The following is a 21,749-nucleotide window of genomic DNA, read 5'->3' as shown; positions in this document are numbered from 1 at the left end:
TTCAATTAAATGTGAGTCTGTCATGCAATTCTGAGCTGATTTCTGATAAAGCTTCAGAGAAAATGAGCTTGAATCTGTGGAACTATAGTCATGATTCAGTGTGTTTAGGGGGGGAAAAGCACTGGAGATAAAAGTCCCATCTAAGATAAGTACATTGGAAGATGACCCACACATTGGCAAAGGAAGTGTTCTGGAAGTATTCAGAAAACAAAGCCATAGTAAACAGAAAAGCAGGATACACACATGATGGAAAAAAAAAAAGCCTGTTAGGAATGTGACGAAGGAAAACAAATTAACAGCTTGCTACGCTCAAGGGTCTTTCTCTATATGATATAATGAGGATATTATGTCACTCTTCACTAGAAGTTCTCAAGCCATGACTGAGTTAGTTTTATTTTCTCAGACCACCGCTCTTTTGGTTATTTCTGACTTACTAACCTCTAAGTATTTTTTGCATTTGGCTTTTACACTTAGTCCTTTTGGATTTAAGCAAAATTTACAAATGCTCTGTGTTTCCAATCTCCTATGCTATATAACACAGAAATGAAACTAGGTGCACAGTTAGAAAATGACAAGTACTTAAGGCCTCATGGCTGTGGTAACAACTATAATATAAGTAATAATAGATAACATTTGACAGTTGTTATGTGCCAGCCTGGTTTTGAGCATTTTAAGTGTATCAGTTCATTTAACCCTCACACACAACTCTATGAGGAAGGTGCTATCATTATCTCCACTTTACACATTAGGAAAGTGGGTTTCAGTAAATTGCTCAACATTACAGAATAATCTCTAAGTAAGTAGAAGAACTACAGGATTTGAGATCCTCTAAGATCAGCAAGACCAATTTGGAGCAATCCAGCTAAGCACAGCGATTCTAGCGATGAACGAACAGGGTTGGTTCAATGTACAAACTCCTTCATACAACCAACAGAGTGGTTCTGTCTCAGCTAAAAGCTTTTGAGAATAAAATCTATAAGCAGTTCTGCATAAAATGCATGATAACCTTCTCAAAGCAGGGGAAACTAGCTGTAAATGTTGACATGAAGCCTTGCTACACAAACCACATCACAAGGTACCATTTGTAAGTCACTGATTTCCTGTGCAGAGGAACCACCCAGATTGGCCAGATGAGAGGAACTGGAGGTTGGGTTGATGTTTATAGCCATTTTAGCAGTAAATGCTTCAAACCCATATGGGAAACCATATAATCTTGGTTAAAATATCATTTATTGGTTTGATGTGTAAGTAAAACAAAATGGCATAAATGACCAGAGTAGGATATTTCATTTCATTACCACCTCTTGGCAACATGCTCTCTGCATCATCCCTCAAATCCATCATACTTTTTCATTCCCAATCTAATTTCTGCCACAGGCTACTAAGCTGGATAATTCCAATCTAGTTTTACCTGCATTGACCTCTCATGTCAAAAACTCTGCTGTCCCTGTCACCTCTCTCACATGGAGATGCCCTCCCTTGCACCAGTCTCCTCTGGGCTGGGTAGGAGGGTTCTAGTTTCCACCCTGGCTTTCAGCTGTCTCTGGTGCCTTAGATCTCGGCAATCATTCCAAACCTATCTTTCTGTGACTATGATGAAGTTCTGACATAGTCTGGTGGCTCAACTGTCCTGAACAAATTAGAATTAGAAGAAATCCACTTTGTTTTTCAGACTTTGCTTATATAAGAGGCTATAGAAAATGTGTCTCGATTATTTTGGCTTTTGAAGTGCAAAATGCCCAGATTCCCAGTAAAAACTAATCTCCCTGTATTGTCCCTTTCAGACCCAGATAAAAAGTTCAGAGAGACATTTCTTCCTAGAAAATGACAAGTATGCTGCCAGCTTCCTTTAGATGCAGTAAGAACAATGCTTTTAATTCTGCCTCCTGACTCTACATGAAGATCATCAAATAAGCAGATGGAACAAGAAAATGAAATTTTAGGTATTATGGAAATGAAATACTCAAATGACACAAATGACAATGGGCAATTTTCACATCACTCAATAAACTGAGGCTCTATTCAGCCCTTATTTGTGCCATGAGTTATTTTGAGTTTAACTTTTAAAAAAAGAATGTCAAGGAATGAAATTCTCACCCTTGGTTTTACAGGAGAGAATCTGCCTAACCAAAAAAATTCCAAGGAAAGAAACTAGCTACTTTGATGGGAAAGGGGCTGCAAGTCCGTAGGGATTCCCTACTGAGGAGTGAGAACATTGTTTGCTTTTGCCCCCCAACGAAATAAACTCTTCTAGAAGTAGTGCAACAGCATTTGGGATGATGCAGCCTCCTTTTACAAGAAATAACTTTCTTTTTAATATATTCCCTTGGGCACTGGGAAGGAAAATCTTTTTGCCTCTTAACTGCTGATTCGGTGACCTGAGAATTGGGTCAGAATGAAAAAATAATCTACAACTCTGCTTTTAGTTTGCTTAAGAGAAAAAGTGGGTTTAAAAATTACATATTTTGTTGTTGTTGTTGTTGTTTTTTTAAAGGAGACATACACCTGAATCACAGATAAATGGAATGCTGGCAAATATACTTTAATTTATGACTGTGGTTATTTTTTATGTTAGTTGTAATTTCAATAGATATATGTAATTGACAATGTCCAATAACTTCTTTTTTTCAAAAATTTCTTGTGCTTTTAAAAATTCTTTTTGGGGGGTCTATTCTTGGGCTTTTATTATCTCCAGTCTTCTTGGCTATGGAGAACCATAATCTAGTGTTTTCTGGAATGTCACTCTTTCAAGAAAAATGCAATATTTCAAATGATTCATTTAAAGTAACATTTAAATATACAATTTTGCATGTGACTTACTAATATATTGATGACCTGATTCTCGGTGTTTGGATGCTATTTTTTCTGCCTTTTTAAGCAGTGAAGAACTTTACTCTTAGGAAAGATGGGACTTTCCTAGTCAAACTTCTCCTAGTTCTTGTTTATCCCCTGTAAATGTAAATATATCACAATAGGGAAAATTTCTCCCTTCTCAATTCCAGAATTTATAGCTCCAACTGCAATTCAATTTCATTGTCTTTGGATGGGAAACGATACTTAAGAAATTGGGCTTCTCTGAGTGCATTAATGACGGAATATGTATTTTCAAGGTGAGCTACAGCACAGATTTCAAGACTGTTGTCTCTCTTGGAAATACTAAATAAGCAGTTTCAAGGATGAATAAATAACATAGAAGACATGTCTACTTGAAGGTTGTTTCTTGCCCTTTCTTGAACTTTGCTTAGACAGAGCAGCCCCAAGTTTTGCATACAGAGAGTTGGAGAAAAGATTTAACAAGATCTCACTGAAAAACAATGACTATTTTCAAACAGAAAACGTACTAAAACCAAATGACCTAGTTTTTGGTGGGGGGGGCAAGTGTATGCTTCACAATTTACAAACATGAATTAATTTTTGTTGTTGTAGTCATTTGTGTTTAGTCTACACTATTTATATATATTTGGTAAAAGGCATGAATTTCCAAATTTTGTTTTATGGAAGAAACAGACTTTTGGAAATGTGAAAGAGGGCACATTGTGTTCACACATTATGATGTTCCCTGTTTCCCACTGTCAGTGGCTTGTTATTGGTGGCTTATTCTCATTTTGTCTAACCTCAGAGGAGAGGAGGCTTCTTTTTCACCCAGACTTTTTGCTCCTGTGTTCTCCATTAAGAAACCCCACAAACACTTGGAAATAGGTAAACAAAGGACTGAACCCCACATGTTTGGTTGCAATACAACAGCAATGGCTGTTTCCATATGAGGCTTAGTCTATTCGTAGGCATTATGAAGAAGACGTCATAAATAGCCATCTTCCCCCAATTCTATGAATGTAGTTCAGCTTGAAGACTAAAATTCGAGTTTTGGGTGATCGACAACACTTGATTGATTGGATTAAATTCTGCCTTTCAAGATTTTACAATTTTTCCCTAGGAAGTTTATTCTTGCATAGCTAAAAATAACAAGTGTTAGGTTAACAATATATTGATTGGCAGAACCAGGTGTTAGTCATGTCATAAAGATAAACTTCTTTCCATTTTTCAAACTTATGTCATTTTGAGATTGCCTAATGTGTGCAACAGAGCCACCCTCACTCCTCCATACCAGAAGAAAGCTTCCTGTTAATTTCTCTGGCTCTCCTATGCTCACACATTCTCCCAGGAGATGAGCTGTTGAACTGGGTCCCTAAACATCTGCTTATAGGCTTTATTATAGGTTTCTAGGCAAGAGAGAAGCTGCAAGGCAGAGCTGGGCTGACTTGTTGGCTAGGAGGCAGCCTATGCATGGTAACTGGCAGAGCAGATAGACATGTGTGCCCCTAAAGTAGCCTATGAAAGTGAAAACATCCACTGTTAAGAGCCATGAATAGACTAATAAATGGACCAGGGAAGCCAAGTGCAGAGACCTAGGAAGTCAGTTATAGGGCAAGAGTTAGCAGCAACTGTGTGAGCGATCATTTGCAATACTGTGCCTTTGGGAATTTTTTAAAGTTTTCTGCTTCGGGGCATCTTGGTGGATCAGTCAATTGAGCATCTGACTCTTGATTTAGGTTCAGGTCATCATCTCACAGTTCATGGGATCAAGCCCTGTGTTTGGCTCTGTGCTGACAGCATGGAGCCTGCTTGGGATTCTCTCCCTCTCTTTCTGTCCCTTCCATGCTCATGTGCGCATGTGTGCTCTCTCTCCACCCCCCACCCCCCACTCTTGAAATGAAGAAAATAAAGCTTAAAAAATTAAAGCTTTGTGCTACTTTTGGGACTCCAGGACAAGTTCTTGGAAGTAAGCAGGGCAGTTTTTATTTTTCTCGTTGATGGATAAGGTTAAATGGCTTCTGTAATTCAATAGTGAATTCAGAAAAATCCTGAATTTAGACTATTTCAGGAAGATAATAGGTTTAGTATGATTTCACAATGGATGAGAAGCCCCCTACACCCTAGGAGCCAGAGAGAGGGATGGTGGAATGATACAGGGGTATGAAACCCTCACAAGAGAGATGGGACAGAGGTTACTCAAGAATTTACAATACTTCATAACGTGACTGAGTGTTGCTCCCATGATTATTTAGTGACTAAAGTGCCATTTCCAGGCCTACTCCATACAGACTGTAATTTGTCAGGATTTGCACACTTAATGTTGTATGGGAAACCAAAAATTTGAGCCTTTTCTGATGAGAGATGCTTAGTTAATTGCTTTTACATTTTAGTAGGTGTCAGCTTCCCTAATGAAACATAGTATACATGCCCAATTATGGGCAATTACCACTTGGGAATGGCTGAGACTATTTCTTTAAGAACACATCTTCTTAAGGAAATTAATCAAGAGCTCCATGTGGTATATAGGAGAGAGGATGGGATTTGTGTGAGACAGGTCTGGGTTTGAATCCCATCTCTAACTAACCACAGTACAGAGGACACGTCCCTTCACTGAGCCTCAATTTATTCAGCTAATAATGAGAATAATATCCACCCTTTCCTGGGGTCTTGGGAAGACTAAAGGAAATGAAATTATGTTTATTAAAATCAGTTGACATTCAAAAAGTAAACTCATCAAGATGAACCCATTGGGTCACATTCTGTAGGTAAGATAAGACTCTCAGATAGCAGATGCCATGATCTTAAGAGATGGACCATCATACCTTTCTGGATATATTCGCACTGCAAAAATTATTAACACTGTGGATTCATTAGAAGCCAAATTAAGCTGCTTTCCCATGCCATGCCACTGTCACACAGGATGCATGCTCTGGGCAGATTTCACGCATTTTTGTCTTTGGGTTGGCAGAACTGTCAAATGCCAGTTTTGAAAGATGAGGCTATCTACAGATGCTTGCATAACACAGTTAAGCAGAGAAACAAAAATAAAAATATCCCTTGGTCATTTACTGTGGGCTGAATAGCTTCTGTTCATGCTCTCAAATGCACTCTCCACCCTGCTCCCACTGCCCTGGGCCCAGAGAAACACATCTGTACAACTCCATCCTGGCCTCCTTGCCTTCTGGTTTACGGCTGAGCTCTGTTAATAGGGATCGGCGGCAGAGATTGGGAGCTGAGAGTGAGTGAGTTAGGGGTATTTAAACCCTTTTCACGTTATGCAGACATAGAATATGACAGTATTTATGTGGGTTACTAGAGTAAATGCATAGCAACCCATAGCTAAATTGACTGGCGCAAGCCCAGCCTGGTGTCAGGATGCTGAGGGGAATTACTTTTAAGGACACCTGTAACCCATTCGTGACACACTGGGGCATTGCCTTAGTACACCTCAAATTGCCCATGTTCACAAGATGTGCTCAGTAAACTTCCCATAGATGTGAATGAATTTTTAATTCATAGTAAAAACTCAAGATTTGTTGTATAATTCTTGTTTGGTTATGACTGAATTATTCCCAGCCCTTTACTACTGCATATAGCAATTACTTCCAATAACTATATAGAAGTGATATGTCACGGTTGATGCGAAACTCAACTGTAAAAGTAAATATGATCACACATGTAAACAGTTGCTTCAGTTAAACACAATAGCACCATGTTCACTCTTCATGTGTACTGCATCCTTAAGAACAAATCAAAAGCAAATCATGCAGTGTTTACCGGGTCCCTTCTCACAAGCTCTCCGTTGGGTACTACTTCAACCAGGTGGATGATGATAATCATAGAATTCAGAATATAAGTCAGAAACATGTTCTTGTGCAGAGTTACCCTTTGGCAGCCAAGGTTCCTGGAGGAAAAAGTAACAGAAAGCATTAACCAGTGCCAAAAATATTGACATACCTGGAAAAAAATTTTTTTGGTAATATTTGCCTTATTTCCTTTAGCAATAGATGAGAGACATATAGAAATAAGTGAGGCTGGTCCCATCTTTAAGACTCATTACTACTTTTCTGCCTGATTTTTAAGAACAGTTTTCTAGTCACGGTAGCTCATAGTTTTCAGTCCTCAGGGTGACTTCATACAATAACTGAAAGAGTGAGTGATAAAATCACTTTTAATTATACCAAATGTCGTGAAATTAATTAAGAGAAGGACTCTTACAAGAGAAACCATTAGGGTTTGGAGTGTGCTTCAGATGAAAAGTCGAATATTCATTGATGTAACCAGGCAGAAATTGTGTGGCAAATGGGATAACAGAGCATGAAGTCAGAACCAAGGCTGCCCTTGACAAAGTACTGAATCTGTGTCCTTGACCCATCACAGACACAGACTTTATTAAGTCTCCGTCATTCTTCTCTTTTGCTATTTTTTCCAACGTCTTCGTATTTCTCATATTCCAACTGGAATCAACTCTGTGGTTCTCCCTTTCCACATCCCCCTGATGGTGGAGCTCAGACACAGGCACAGAATTCTACATAGGCTCAAATTTGATCTCATTATAAGGCATATTGTGGTTTGGATCTGATGAAACCCATCCACGTACCACTGCTTGTTGGCATAGCCATTTCCCACCTTTTGGACACTAAACAATTTGTTGGAATTTTCATTCCTTTCTCCTCCATTTCATAAGCTTGTACATACGTATTTGTGTGAAGATCACATAAATAAACATTAGTTTGGATATCCTATTCCGCTTTTTGATGCAAATGGAGAGAGTCCTGCAGGATGGCTATAACAAAATTGGAATGATTATCCAAGAGGAATAAAAATCTTGCATTTACCATAACTGATCCAGTCAAAAAACATTTAGCATAATGTGAAAATCTAAAACATTCAATTAATGATGCCAATGACTGATCATAGTAATTATTCCTAATTCATGGAATAAAGTTAGGATTCCAGGAATTTTGAAAAGGAAATTCTGGGGAAAGATGGAATATGAGAATGGTCTGGCTTTACTTTAACAATGCTTTCCTAAATTTCGAATCAAAAGAAAATGCAATTATCTGTTGTAAAAAGTCGATTTAAGTAATAAGGGCATCTGTTAAAACATATTTTGATTATTGTAACTACATCTTTCAACATTCAGGAAGCACAACCATTAGTAAGTAGTTAACACAGGATATCTTAAATTTTTCAACTTGCTGAGCAGGGATAGAATGCAGAACTTTATATCCAGGAAGGGTTTAGAGAAGAACTTAAACACACGCATGTGCGCACACACACACACACACACACACACACACACACACACAAACACACCCCTGTACTACTTTATTTGACAGCAGAAAACTCTGTTAAATAAACCAAACATAATTGGTTCTATAATAGTACTATAAAAGTAGGTTGCAAATTTAAGGCTTTAAAAAGAAAAAATTACTTATGGGAAACATCATACCCATTTATACTGCATAAACTCTTCAATATTGCAACTGGTACATTAAACCTGTGACCTACCATTTTCCATATAGTCATAATAGCATTTCATAATTCTTCTCACTGGGGGGCAAATATCTGTGGCCTCATTACTGGATTCTGCCTGCCTTAAACCAACGACACTTGGCATTATCCAGAACTAAAGAGTATGGATAAATGCATCACACGGTGCCGCTGTTCTCATGCCTGGTTTTCTTCTGATCAGGTAGAGTTCAATAATCTGCTGATATACAACATTAGTTTAAAGGACTGGTTAATGCTCAATCTTCTGTGTAAACCAAAAATCGACTTCTTCTACTTCTAGCTTATTACTCCCTGGTCCTTTTATCCTTACTTTATTATTTTTTTCTCTTAAGACCACCTTCTGACATATCATATATTTGTTGATTGCCTGTTATTTTCTCCGTTTCTTTCACTAGAGTGAGGGTGCTAAAGGATTTGTTTTGTGCACCTAGAACAGTGTTTGACACCTTGTAGGATTGATACTCATGTTTTTTAATTAAAAATCTTTACATAAGAGCAATTTCCTTCTTCAAGCAGTGGCCAGTAAATAGTTTTCCAGTATATCAGAGAATTACATTAAGTGCTAGATTGTGTAATATCTTATACTTTGAATCATACTGAACATTTGCCAAGTTCTTACTATAGGTATTAACTACCTAATATTGGACAATATGCTGTTGTTCAACAGTAGCTAAAACCTGTATGTGGTACGGTGTTAATTATATAATGAGAAAATGAAGGTTTAAAGCTGGATAAACTATTAGACTCCAAAGGAAGAATATGACTACTATATAATAAGAGTTTGTGTCTTAAAGTTTCAATATAATTTCTGCTTATTGAGTTAAAAAAATTTTATTACACTTACTTGACAACATTTAAACTCAGCTTTTTGAAGCAAGTTAAAGTTACTTTAAATTTATTAAAATTCCTTCAGTAATCTAACACATATCACTGTGTACCCATTTAAAAATCCAACACACATTACCATATGGTTCAGACCTTTGGTAGATACTAGGGATATATGGATGAACAAAACAGCCTCTGCCTTCAGAGACCTTATATGCTAAATAACTGTTTATTTACTCTTATTATGATTACTGCTCTGAAGGAGAGGTATAGGATGCTAAAGAGGGTAACTGAACTTAACATGAGTAATTATGCGCTCAATTGTTCTCAATGCAAATATCTTGTTGCTTGAATGAACATGATCTGTCAGATCTGAAAGGTCTTAAGTAGAAAATAGCACAAACCTGATGTTAGCTATACTTCATTCCTCTTGATTAAAAGAAACAGTTATTTAGATAGACAGAACATTGCTTACTCTTTGCAAGACAAGGAACCCTAAGTACTATAGATTCTCTAATAGCAGGAGGATAAGAGAACATAATTGACATCTGTCTTGGCCCAAAGTGTCACTCAAATGTGAGGAAGAGATAATGATTTACCTAGGTATGAATCTCAAGATGTCATACTTTAAGACTAAAGCTAGATGTTATTTTCATGGTTTTAGCTTACTTGGGGTAAATCTGCCACACTATTTGTTTCAAATAATTGGGACCCTATGTAGGTATGTGTGTGCTCTTGGGGAGCTTGTAGTCATATGAGAAAGCATTTATATTTGCCTTGAGTTTTGCATATTGCATAAAACAGTCTGATATCAGAGGATAAGGAAGAGCAGTGTTCAGTCCTTTATAAGACAGTGTAATTATAGTCACATTCAAAGTAAATGAGGAAAGACGCAAGCAATAAAAAAAGTAAAAGTTGTTTTGAATTTACTGATGCATGAGAAAATGTGCATTGGAATAACTGTTGTGATTAGTACAAGGAGTCATATCTTTCAGTGTAATGCTAAATTTTTCTTTACCTGGCTATCATATTTTGTTCACAATAGACCAGACAAGTGAGGAGAAGGGGAGGGAATCATGGAATGGACTGCATTAAAACTCCTAGAAGAATCTGAAACCCAATACTCTTTATATCTTTCCCCTCTGACAAGAGACTTTATACCTTTGGATTTAGCACAAAATCTTTATCCTTAAGGAACTCCCTTTTGATCATAATTCTTGCTTCTTTTCCTACTACCACTATTCTATGAGTGAACAGTTTACCAAGATATGACTGGCAGTTATCTTTTGTGTCCTGTTGTGTCAAGGGTGGGTTGGGAGAAAGGAGGTTATCTTTGGTGCCATTGATTTAGTGGTTTCTTTGGAGCAATAGGAAGGCAGCTGGAGATGTATCATAGTGGATGCTATAGAAGATAAAGTGTTATCTATCCATCCACTATGTAGATGTGACAGAATAATAGTGAATGCTGATGAGTAGAGAGGAATCAGTATTGCTTCTGGAAGGTCCCAGTGGAAAACCTCCTTTTGTGCTGATATGGCCAATGTAATGTAATGTAGACAATGTAATGCAATAAAGACCCCCCCCCCCATCTTCCAACATATATCTCTATTAACTTTCAGGCAAGAGTAATTAATATTCAAAATTTAACAGTAAGTAAGGCATGAGTATCAGGCAGTTAAAATGGATGACAATGAATGTTCTATTACTGTGCTTTCCTGAGAAAAAAGAGTTAGATATTTAGTAATTTAGGATTCTTCCACAGACATGTCAATTGATAATTCTAACTGGAACTGATGGGATAAGTGAATTTTATTGCAAACTTGCTTAAAATGGTCAGGAAATGCACACAAATAAATGTCCACTTATGTGGCTTTCTCAAGCCTGTCTCCCCTCAGGGTATCTTCATCTTAACTCTCTTGTTGACATTTACTATTGGCATGTAGTAGTGAGGAGTCTTGCTGAATAAATTTGATGTTTCTATTTAATCCCTCTCCATACTGTTGCTCCTAACTATTTTTCCTGCAAAGAAAATGAGTATATATGAGTAATTTCCCAGATTTTTAACAGCTACGTATTGGCAGTTTCACAGCCTCCCGTGTATTTAGTGACTTTAAATTCCTCTGCAGGCTTTCTTAGCCTGCTGGTTTGAGGAGGACACCTGCAGGGTTATTCCTTTTTATAGATCCTATAAGGCACATTTGATGAGTTGAGAGTGAGTTTCAATGGGATGATTATGAATGGGGCATTAGGTCTGAAAAGTGGGGCTGGGTGTAACTTCTCATTTTGGTTTCATGAAATTTTTATGAAATTGATTGTTTGGATTTTGCAAAATAACTCAACCCTGGGAATGTGGAATTAAGCAAGGGAATTATGATTTTTTTTTTTTGCTCAGGTTTACACAGATGATGCATCTTAAACTCATAAATCATAGAAGCTTCCACTGTAATATGAAGTAGAGACCTTAAGGGTGATGTTGAACATTGAGAACAATTTGGGGAAAATGTTGCTAATTAAAAGATAAAATCCAATGATAGATCAGAACTACCTTCTTTTAATATTTATGAAATGCAAATGTAAAGAAAAAAATCTGAAGATTCAGAAACATACTTTAATTTTAAGAAAAAACACAAATGCCCTGGATATTTTTAGTTTGAGCAGGTTTAAGATAAAATTAAGAACAAGTATAAAAATCATGTGTGACTGCTTTTAGATCTGAATATTTGATATCTCAGCATGTGTGTTTTTCATATCCTATTTGTCTCTTGTTGTATGTGCTTTGGAGAACAAGCTATTTCGGTTTATGTCTTCCCATTATCACACTCAGATTATAAATCCATAAGAGCTGGTTTTCCTCCCAAGATTAAAGTTGCTGTTTGGTAGGCTTTTGGAACTGAGAGATAGTAGGACAATATTAGGTGCTTTCTAATCAATCTGCCCCCAAATTCTCTCATGGGTTCAGCCAGATTAATTGTGTTCTGGGTCTAACTGGAGCTGAGAAATATTTTACTTTACTTATGTGCTGTACTTTTAAACACCCATCTTCAGTGGCTTAATACAGCAATGAGTGTTGAAAGAATACTGCTATTTTCTTTGCTGATTTGGCTCTCACATCCTATCACTTATTTAAGTGACTGGAGAAATAAAGAAGAAATGTTCCCTGGACATTTTTTATCTTTAAACTCCTGAATACACTTATTAGTTTCACCATTACAAACTTGGGGGCTTTTTCTTTCAATTTTTTATGGTTACATTAAAAATTTTAAAGGTGAGACTTTTAGTTACAGACTTTTTAATCAAAGTTGTATGGGAGCTATGATGATGTATTTATTCACCGTGGTCAAGTGCAGTTGAAAAATGAATAGACATTCCAAGATTAATCATGCTGTGTGTTTACTCTGTTGTATTCTGATCATTATAATTGAAAATACTCTTCTATTCTAATTCTAGTAATTGATCCCTTATGTCTTATTGCTTTGTTTATATCTTTCTCCTGTTAGACCATATATGGAAAGAGCTCATTCTGTTTATTTAATTTATTATTTATTTATTGTTATTTAATTATTATTATGCAGTTAACAAAAAATTGCTATTCAATTACGTTCCTTTGTCAGAATAAGAATCTTGACTATATAAGATATAGACATAATATGATAATGGTATAAGATAAAGGCAAAGATTAAAAAGGATCAAGGAAAAAAATAATAGTAGTTGTGTTAAGGGTGTGTTTACAGGTGATTCCCCCCCTTGGGTTAGGCTTCTTTAGTATTATCATGATAATATTTTAACAAAAATCAAATTAAGATTCTGTTATACTATATATGAATCACTGTATATTTAGTTACATAATCACATCTGTAAAGTGTGGGGGATTATTTGTAGTCTGAGCCTATGAAGGAGCTTTTCTTTACCATTTATATAATACCACTGCAACTAAAAAAAGTATTAGTTGAAGGAGACAGCCCTGTAATGTAGAAATTAGAATTCTCATGAAAGGGTAATGTAGCGCCTCCTGCCTTTGATTTAAAGGAACTACACTAAATTTAGGATGTTTCTAGAACTGACTTTAACTTACGTTACTATCTCACGTGCATTATGAAGTCATTCCTGAAAAAAACAGATTTAAAGTTTCAAATTCTCCATTAATACAAAATCAGTAGTTATACCAATGTTTTGTCATATATAATGCAATCAAGTACATAGACACAGCCTTGGAATAGAAACCTCATTGGGATTTTACTCCTCACAGTGTCTTAGGAGATAACTGTGGTGGATGATGCCAGGTTTGCAAGGGCAAAATACTGACACTTGACTCTTCTTCCAGAGATTCTCCTTGGTCTTGGATGAGTGAGTCAAGGCCAGAAGGGAGCCTTATCTTCCTTCTCTGACTAAACACTATCATGGCCTCAGTAGACACTTCTCCACCGGCCAAATCCACCTGTGATACAGCTCATAATTAGGCAAGGTGCATTTGAACTTCTGGCCATGACCTCCATATTTTAGGATGGGGGTAAAAGAAGGAAGAAGAGCCTCTCCTCAATACTTCCTGCAACCTTAGCGATGGTAAGTGGAGCCTTTAACATGTTAACAGGATACCTATGGGCTCACAGGACTGTTTCATTTTGGGAAAGGCATATTGCCTTTGAGAATTATACGATTCCACCTTATTTTTCTCAGAGATAGGATTAAAAATGGTTTTAATTAATTTTATTTTCCTTGCTACTTCATGACTCTTGGTGGTGCATTTCTCTTGTGATTTGCAGAAGATCACCCTTCCCCCAACTCTTGCAGAGTTAACCATTTATTTCAGTACCTTAAATAAGAAAATAAAAAGCAGATGCTATGAGGGTACTTACTTGAAAAACACGAAAATCCCCAGCGAAATCACCAAGGTGAAAATCGACAAAGAATGACCCACAATAGCCAAGTAGTACAGGACATATGCGTTCTGCAACAACAGCAACAACAATGAAACAGTTATAAAAATAAACAGGCAAATAAGTGATAATAGAGGAGGGAAAATAGTTTCTATTTTTAATATAAGTGTAATTCAACAATTGTTCTCCTTTAAAAATATCTAAAATTATAACATATTTCAGAGAAATTATATTGAATTATAATATTTGGGGTTAACAGGTTAAATAATATAAGATTATCAGTTATACTAGAATTTGCATGATGTGGTGGGAAGAATGTAAGACTGGATTCATCAGAGCTGTTCTTTACTCAGAGTATTAGTGATTAAGTCTTTGTGTGACTCTCATAAGTCAGCCACTTCACCCCTCTAGATCTCAGTAGTTTTTATCTGTAAAATAATTTGGTCAAACTAAATGATTTTTAAAATAATTACATACTACTTATAAGAAACATAATTAAATATTGGGATACAGAAATACTGGACATAAAAGGATGGGGAGATGATGATCTAGGTAAACACTAACCACAAGAAAATGGGTGTAATATCATATAGGTCCAGAGCTCAAGTCAGAGAGATAAAACAATTTGTAATTTCTATTCACCTAATAATATCAGTTCAAACCACATAAACATAAAGCAAACGCTGACACCACTTAGTAATCAATAGAACACACAATACAAATGCAGTATAAATAAGTTGGATAACTTCTGTGAAGTTTTTTAATTCCTGGTAGAATGTGGCATTTATGTACAAATCATGACCCTTCTGCATTTGATTCTTGTCACTTTACTCGTGAAGAGCCTGATATTGAAGTACTGATTCCACTAACAGGCTCTCAAAGCATGCAGAGTCCTTTGTTTGGTTAAATGCATTATTGCTGGACAGAAACAAATATTGCTTTTCTAGGAGTTTGAATTTCAAAATGAACTAATCAACATCTCCTGAATTGTGGCTGTTCACCACTTGACTGGGTATTTGCATATTATTTGCCATTTTCATTGATACTACTCTCCTAACAGAATGCTTTTTATCTTTGCAGAAATGATAATTAAGGTTGGAGTCATTGGTTTATATCTAGAACTTATGATAAAGACTTCAAAATAGCCTATAAGCCCCTTCTTAGGAAGTATTTAGGAATCTTTGCAAAAAAACAGATACTCAGCTGCTGTCTTTTCTCCCACCAATTCATTTTCTGGCTATTTTGTTCACTTTACCACTAGACAAAACCAGGAGTGGCATTTTCTAAGAGTTCTTCCTTTTAAATAGTTCACCATGTAGAATCCCCTTGTCATTGAAAGTACTGTTTTTAATTTAGATATATGCTCATGCCCCATCCTCTGTCACTATTTTATTTTTATCTCTGTATATTTTTATTTCTAAGAAAATTTTATATAATTGATTTTCTTTCAGTTGCCTCCAGACTACTTTAAAAAATATTTATTCTTTTGAAATAAAGTTGTCTAAATGTGTAAGATTAAACCAACAGCTCATAATTTAGTTGCCATTCTTGGTGTCCTTCTTAAGACTGAGAAGTGCTTTTTTTTTTTGTTTAATAAATTCTAAGATTCTTTCTTCAAAACAAAAAAAAAATTTTTTTGCCTGTATATAGATGGAAGATTTGTTCAAAGAATTTCAATCATTATGTTAGGTGCCCAGAGGGGAACATTTACTCTTAAAATCCTTTCTTTCTATCTCAGATGTGGTTAGAATGAGAAGGTCAAATATGGCAGCCTGAAGAACTACTTACTTGGATATGTACTCCTTATAACAATTGAGTTAACAGGATTACAGTTTTTTCATGTAAAATCATAATTAACACTCATTCAGGTATTCCTTACTTGGTGACATGTCATCTCAGTCAGACCTTATTACGTAAATAGCTCTCCATTAGGATGTAGACATGCATCTAATTCTCAGAGGTGACTGTGCAATTTGTAAAGCGGTAACCAGCATTGGTGCCCCCAGCCTACGCCTGTGACAAGATGTCCTTCTGGTCTCTAGTCAACTGGTCTCAAGGCTACCTGTTCATCTTGCTTGTTTTTTGCTGTTGTTTTGTTTTTAATAAAAGGAAAATTTTCTATACTCCTAAATCTTCACTGTAGCAAACAGAAGCACTGATGAGCTTTTAGCTTCCAACTCAGTAATTATTTAGCATGCAGGCCTATCTTTGAAGGAAACAAAAGGTTTCTACTGCTGTGTGGTTAAACACTGACTGTTTCTCCCAGCTCAGTGGGAAAGAGGAGGCTGATTGTGGGTTTAGTGATTTTTTTTTTCAGATTTCTCATGCATTTGGAGAGTAAGTATCTGGGTTTTTCCCATTGGCTTAAATGTATCCAAGCAGAGATGATACTAAAAATATTTAACAGGCAGTAAGACAAAAGTACTTCCACTGAAAATAATCTAAACTGCCACACCTGTATCTATAGGCTGATGGGCAGCCCCATTCTAAGGGTTCCTTCAAGCCCTGATAGTAAAACTCTAACTGGCATCTTGGGGGCAGGGAAGAGGGGAAACTGTCACTTTGTGGCTTGAGGAAAAACCTCTAATTTTGGAATTTTTCTCACAGAAGAGACATCTTAGAGAGTCCCTGGAAATGCTGCCTAATGTCTGAATGGGGGATCCCATCATCTTTCCCATGGACACTATTTGCCTCATTATAAATGGCCTGATTCTATATGCTCATGGAACTCTTTGACACCACGTGCCAAAACAAGAAGTAGAATGTCATTTTTTTCTAATACTACTTCATAGAGTCCCTAGAAACTTACAGGCCATTATCTGATTTCCTTCTATAAAATAGGTTGGCTTCTTGGTAGCAGGTGTTTCATAGTGATGCATATATTTCTATGTAAAAATAATGGCATTCTCACCCAATACAGAAATTTGAAATAGAACCTACCTTCAGTTTCTCAGGAGTGAAAGCATTACACATAGTATAGTTGGACCAGGTTCGATTGTTCTCAGGATGTTTATACCAAACCCCTTTCTCATCACAGTATTTTGTAACCTTTTCTGTTAAGGAAACACAATTATTACATTATTATCTCAAACTACCAAGAAGGAAAAATAAAGCTTAAAAGCCATGCCACAGTGTTAATCACTTTATATAACTTGAATGTGAATATAGGTCAATGGAGACCATCATGAAGATGTATTATGCACAATGTTTTAGCATGCGTTGTCTCATTTTATCATCAGCGAAGCCATGTGAAACGGATGTTGCTATATCTCCATTTTGTAAACAGGAAGCAGAGAGTGAGAGAGGTTATAGAGTTTGAAAAGTCACTGGATAGTGGGTCAGCTAGGATTTAATGTCAGGTCGGTTGCACTAAAAAGTGCTACCTATACTGTACCTCATATTTTTTTAAAACCACATTACATTTCTGATTTTAGATAGAAACTATATGAGAAGAGCAAGACCACATCTTCATTTATATGCAATATTTATTTATTAGGTTGACTGTATGAAACCACAGTTTTTGTGAGTCAGATGGTCAAATATTGGCAATTTCATACAGTTAAATCCAAGAGAACAAAGAAGTCCAAAACTAAGAGGTGTATCAAGAAATAATTTTTGTGCTTCTCAAAAATATTTCATTTAAATCATCTCTTTATCCCACAGAGGGCATACTAGGGATGTGTAGATTTAGCCTTCGCTATTTATTTCTTTAACCATCTCTCAGGTGATAGTGAAATTTGCTGATTTGGCTGGATTGGCATTTTAAAGATCTCCACCTTGCTATGGGCCAGGCACTGTGCTAAGCACTTTGCAGAATTATTTTCTTAAATGTTAATAATGACCCTTTAAGATGGGTATTGGTCTTCCCATTGTACACATGAGGAAACTGAGGCTCAGATAGATTGAGTAAATTCCCCATCTATGGCTAGCAAGTAGGAAGGCCAGGGATCAAATCCAGGTCTGGTCTGCTTGATTCCAAAGCTATTGTGCAGCTAGTTAACTCTGTATTAAGGCTCATAGTTCTGTGGGCAAGTTATCTACACTCCATTCAGTGACCCAAAGAATCATAAATAATTTGTTGACTGTAAAATAGTATTTAAAATCTAATCTGATTGGCTATACAAATGGAAGAAAAAATTATATTGAGTTAAATAAAATAGAAAATAATGAACAAATGCACATTGAAATGAATGCACTTGCCAAATTTAATCTGAGTTATTCTGACTTCCTCGAGTTCTCCAGAGTACCTCTACAATGCACTTATTGCCTTAGATATCATAAAGCAACCTCAAATTGGTATAATATGCAAATAGGTTTTACCAGTGTATTTAGAACCCTTACAAAATTTTGATTTTTGATAATTTCCTGGGAAAAATATTTTTGAAGCATTTTTCTTCATTGGCAAAGGCAAAGAGCTGTCCCACCTGTGGATAGACCTTTTATTGTATCACTTTTGGGGTTTTTTTTTTTTTAGCTCAGGATGTGGGAGTCTGAATCACATACTAATATTTGGAGGAAACTGTTATTGTTTTAAATACTAAGAAAACAATTCATGTAAAAAAAACCCTTATTTGTCTAAAACATCACTGAGATCTCATAATATTTAAAATAATTTTCTATCAGTAGTTATGGTTAGTCAATCAATATGCTAAGAGCTAGTATGAGAATTCTTTTATCTTTGGCAGATTTTAAGGGAAATTAAAAATTTTTAATTATAGAACTGAAACAGGTGCTATCAAATTAAACACAAGATTCAAGCTTAAAACTGTAGATTTGTTTGTATGTCTACTCTAACAATTATTTCAAGTGGATGAAAAAACACATTCTGCAAGCAAAAGATGTTTTCAAGCAACCTATGAGACTCATCATTGCTTAATGTAAATTTGTTAGAAAGTTAAATGGAAAAATTTTTAATTGTAAATTTGCTGAGATAGCCATTGGACAAAAACTATATAAAGAATCACCACTGAGGGGTGCCTGGGTGGCTCAGTTGGTTAAGTGTCCAAGTTCTGCTCAGGTCATGATCTCATGGTTTGTGAGTTTGAGCCCCGTGTTGGGCTCTGTGCTGACAGCTCAGAGTTGGCTTTGGATTCTGTGTCTACCTCTCTCTCTGCCCCTGCCCTCCTCATTTTCTCTCTATCTCTCTAAAAAATAAATAAGCATTCAAAAAAAAAAAAAAGAATCACCACTGGACACAAACAATATTTCAAAAAAGGGTTAGCACTAATCAGCATAGAAAAATTGATATTGACAATTGGTCAATGATTTTGCTAATGTTATTTGTTGAAGCTTCTTGCAATTTTTAGAAAAGTGGCTTGCAGTGCAGCATCTTATCTTTATTATATTGTCAGAAACTAGCTTACTACTTTATCAAAATGAATACAATCTGTTTTAACAACATTATTTAGCTATGTAAGGCAAAATATATTCTATGGAGGAGGGAGGGGTGTTCCTCCTCAAGAAGTCCATTCCAATCATGGACAAGACTGTAGGAAATATTATTTTGTTTTGATGTCACTAAAGTCTGGATCTAAGCATTTCTTGCTTCTACCTGTTACAGCTATAAGAACTTGTCCTCCCCACCTGGCAAGTCTTTCAATATTCAAAGAAAGGATATGTCTACTCTAACTTCCCTTTCCAAACCAATCATCCCTATTTACTCACACTACACAGTTTGCTGTCCCTTCATAGTCTGGAGCCACTCTGCATGTGCTCTGATACTGGTATTTCCCTAAAATATTTTAAGTTTGGACTGCCCCATGAAGAGGGCAGCATGCTTATTTCACTTTAGATTCATATGGAGGTTTTACAGATGCTCAGCTCCAATCTCCAGAGATTCAAATTTGATTAACTGGAGAGGTAACCAGGCATTAGCATTTTTTAAAAAGCTCAGCAATTCCAAAGGGTATCAGGGTTGAGAATCATTGTCCTAAACCATGTTGACCATCTTGGCGCTGTGCCATTAATGTTGACTGAGTGACATTAAGATCAGGGCCTTAAGCACCTCCTTGTAAATCTGCTTTTTACATTCTAGCATATTCCTTCAGGCCACCAGCCTCTTTTGAATTTCAGTGCTGTTATTCACTCTCTCATGACCTGTCTTTTACCAAGCACTTTGTCTAAAATGAAATCTCTGTCATTTCATGAAACTGTTTTGTTTATCATTAAGGTGTAGCTTTGGGTCAATGGTAAAATCCTAAAGAATTTACGTTTGGTGAAATAGGTATTTTTAACATGTGTTTTTCTTTTGAAGTGGATTTGTCCCCCCATTGAGAAGGTTCTTTCTACAAACCAGGCTGATAAGATGGATCTATGCCTGGAAATCCCTGTTTTGCTGACCAAAAACTTGCCTTTTAGTCAGTAAGTATAGCCATTTTGGCAAGAGCCCATTGCTGCTTTGGAACTGGCCTTGTAGTCTCAGTTGCAGAAAAGCTCTTTGTGCCAATCAAGTTACTTCTAATGTAGTTGTCAAGTCAAGATTAATGAAGCATCATTTACTGGGAAGAGTCAATAAAAGATGGAAAGATTATCATCAAATAGCATTTAGTTAGAGTTTACAGGAATGTAGTGCTGAGCAGGGGCAGAGCACTAAGCCCTTCCTCTTTTCACAATGAGAATTTTCAGCAGTGGCTGGCCTGAACTGGTTTTTAAAGTAGTCCCCTGTAATCTCATTTTCACTATCTCTGTCTTACTGGGGTGGAACTTTGGATCTCATCCTTGCTAGATGCACGAAAAGCATCTCTCAAACATTGATACAGGGACAGACTAATTTCTCTGCTCTAATCTGGATTCCAGAGACTTTCTTGACTAGATTTTACCATTTGACTACTGTTTCTATCTTAACTGATGATCTCACTTTCGGTTTGTGCAGCAGTAAACTCTTGCCATTCATTATCAGTGAGTAAAGGGAAACAGATGGGCTGGTTGATCCCAAAAGATGGTAGAAACTCTGACCAAACAACTCTTGGAAAAATTTGAAAGTTAAGGTTGGTTTTTTCATACATAATCTCTTAAGCATGAAACAAACACTGATTCCTCTTCAAAATGCTAGTTCAATGAAGATCCTTCCTGTCAGGACCTTGGCATTCCCTTCCACTCACTGAATATTCCAACTCTCTTCCACTGAAACACTCCCAAAAGGACACTGAGGAAAATCGGCACTGTGAGGTGCGGAGGGATTACTGTGTTCTGTTATATCACATCTTGTTAAAAGGGATCAGGAGCTTGAGATGGAATGAACTGACTACCTGGGGCCCTGACTCCCAGCCAGCCAGTTCAACACCTAGAGCCACTTAAACACAGTCAGCAGACTGGGACTCAGGCACACCCAGGCACACTCTGCTCTCAGGCACAAACCTCACCTGTTAACTGGGATTTAAATCGTGTGTCTGTAGCTTAGTTTCAGCATATGGGTCTCTTTTATAACTAAGATTTATACTCCCTTTTCAGTATGTTAATCCCATATAGTATTTCATTAGGGCAGATTTTCTATCTAGTGTTTTGGAACAGAATTTTTCTGGCCCCAACACCTGCAGTCCCTGAAGCTAGGTGGCTACTGCTTTTTACTCCTCTGGTACAGTCTCGTCGGATACTAGGCTCTCCCTCCCATGGGCACAGCTACTTAGTGTATTGGTTGAGCTTTCCTGGTACCAGCTACTTTCTTAACTGGACTCTCTTTATTATTTAACACATTTTCATCTTGGCTATACATTTAATCAC

At 36.5% G+C, this 21,749-nt stretch overlaps 1 protein-coding gene across 1 annotated transcript in view; it reads right to left on the bottom strand.

Annotated features, from left to right (window-relative positions):
- The window catches only part of CALCR (calcitonin receptor), a 156,519-nt gene that overhangs the window by 28,669 nt on the left and 106,101 nt on the right, over nucleotides 1-21,749 (bottom strand). Inside the window, exons 5-7 of the mRNA XM_058725081.1 lie at nucleotides 16,971-17,083; nucleotides 14,010-14,101; nucleotides 6,592-6,718 (exon numbers count right to left, since the gene is read on the bottom strand). Coding sequence (XP_058581064.1) covers nucleotides 6,592-6,718; nucleotides 14,010-14,101; nucleotides 16,971-17,083 — 332 coding nt within the window. The remainder of the gene's footprint in view (nucleotides 1-6,591; nucleotides 6,719-14,009; nucleotides 14,102-16,970; nucleotides 17,084-21,749) is intronic.

This window comes from Neofelis nebulosa, chromosome 4 (genome assembly GCF_028018385.1).
Source record: "Neofelis nebulosa isolate mNeoNeb1 chromosome 4, mNeoNeb1.pri, whole genome shotgun sequence".
NCBI classification, from domain to species: Eukaryota; Metazoa; Chordata; class Mammalia; order Carnivora; family Felidae; genus Neofelis; species Neofelis nebulosa.
Note: the sequence above shows the minus strand (reverse complement) of the source record. Positions and strands in the feature narration are given on the sequence as shown.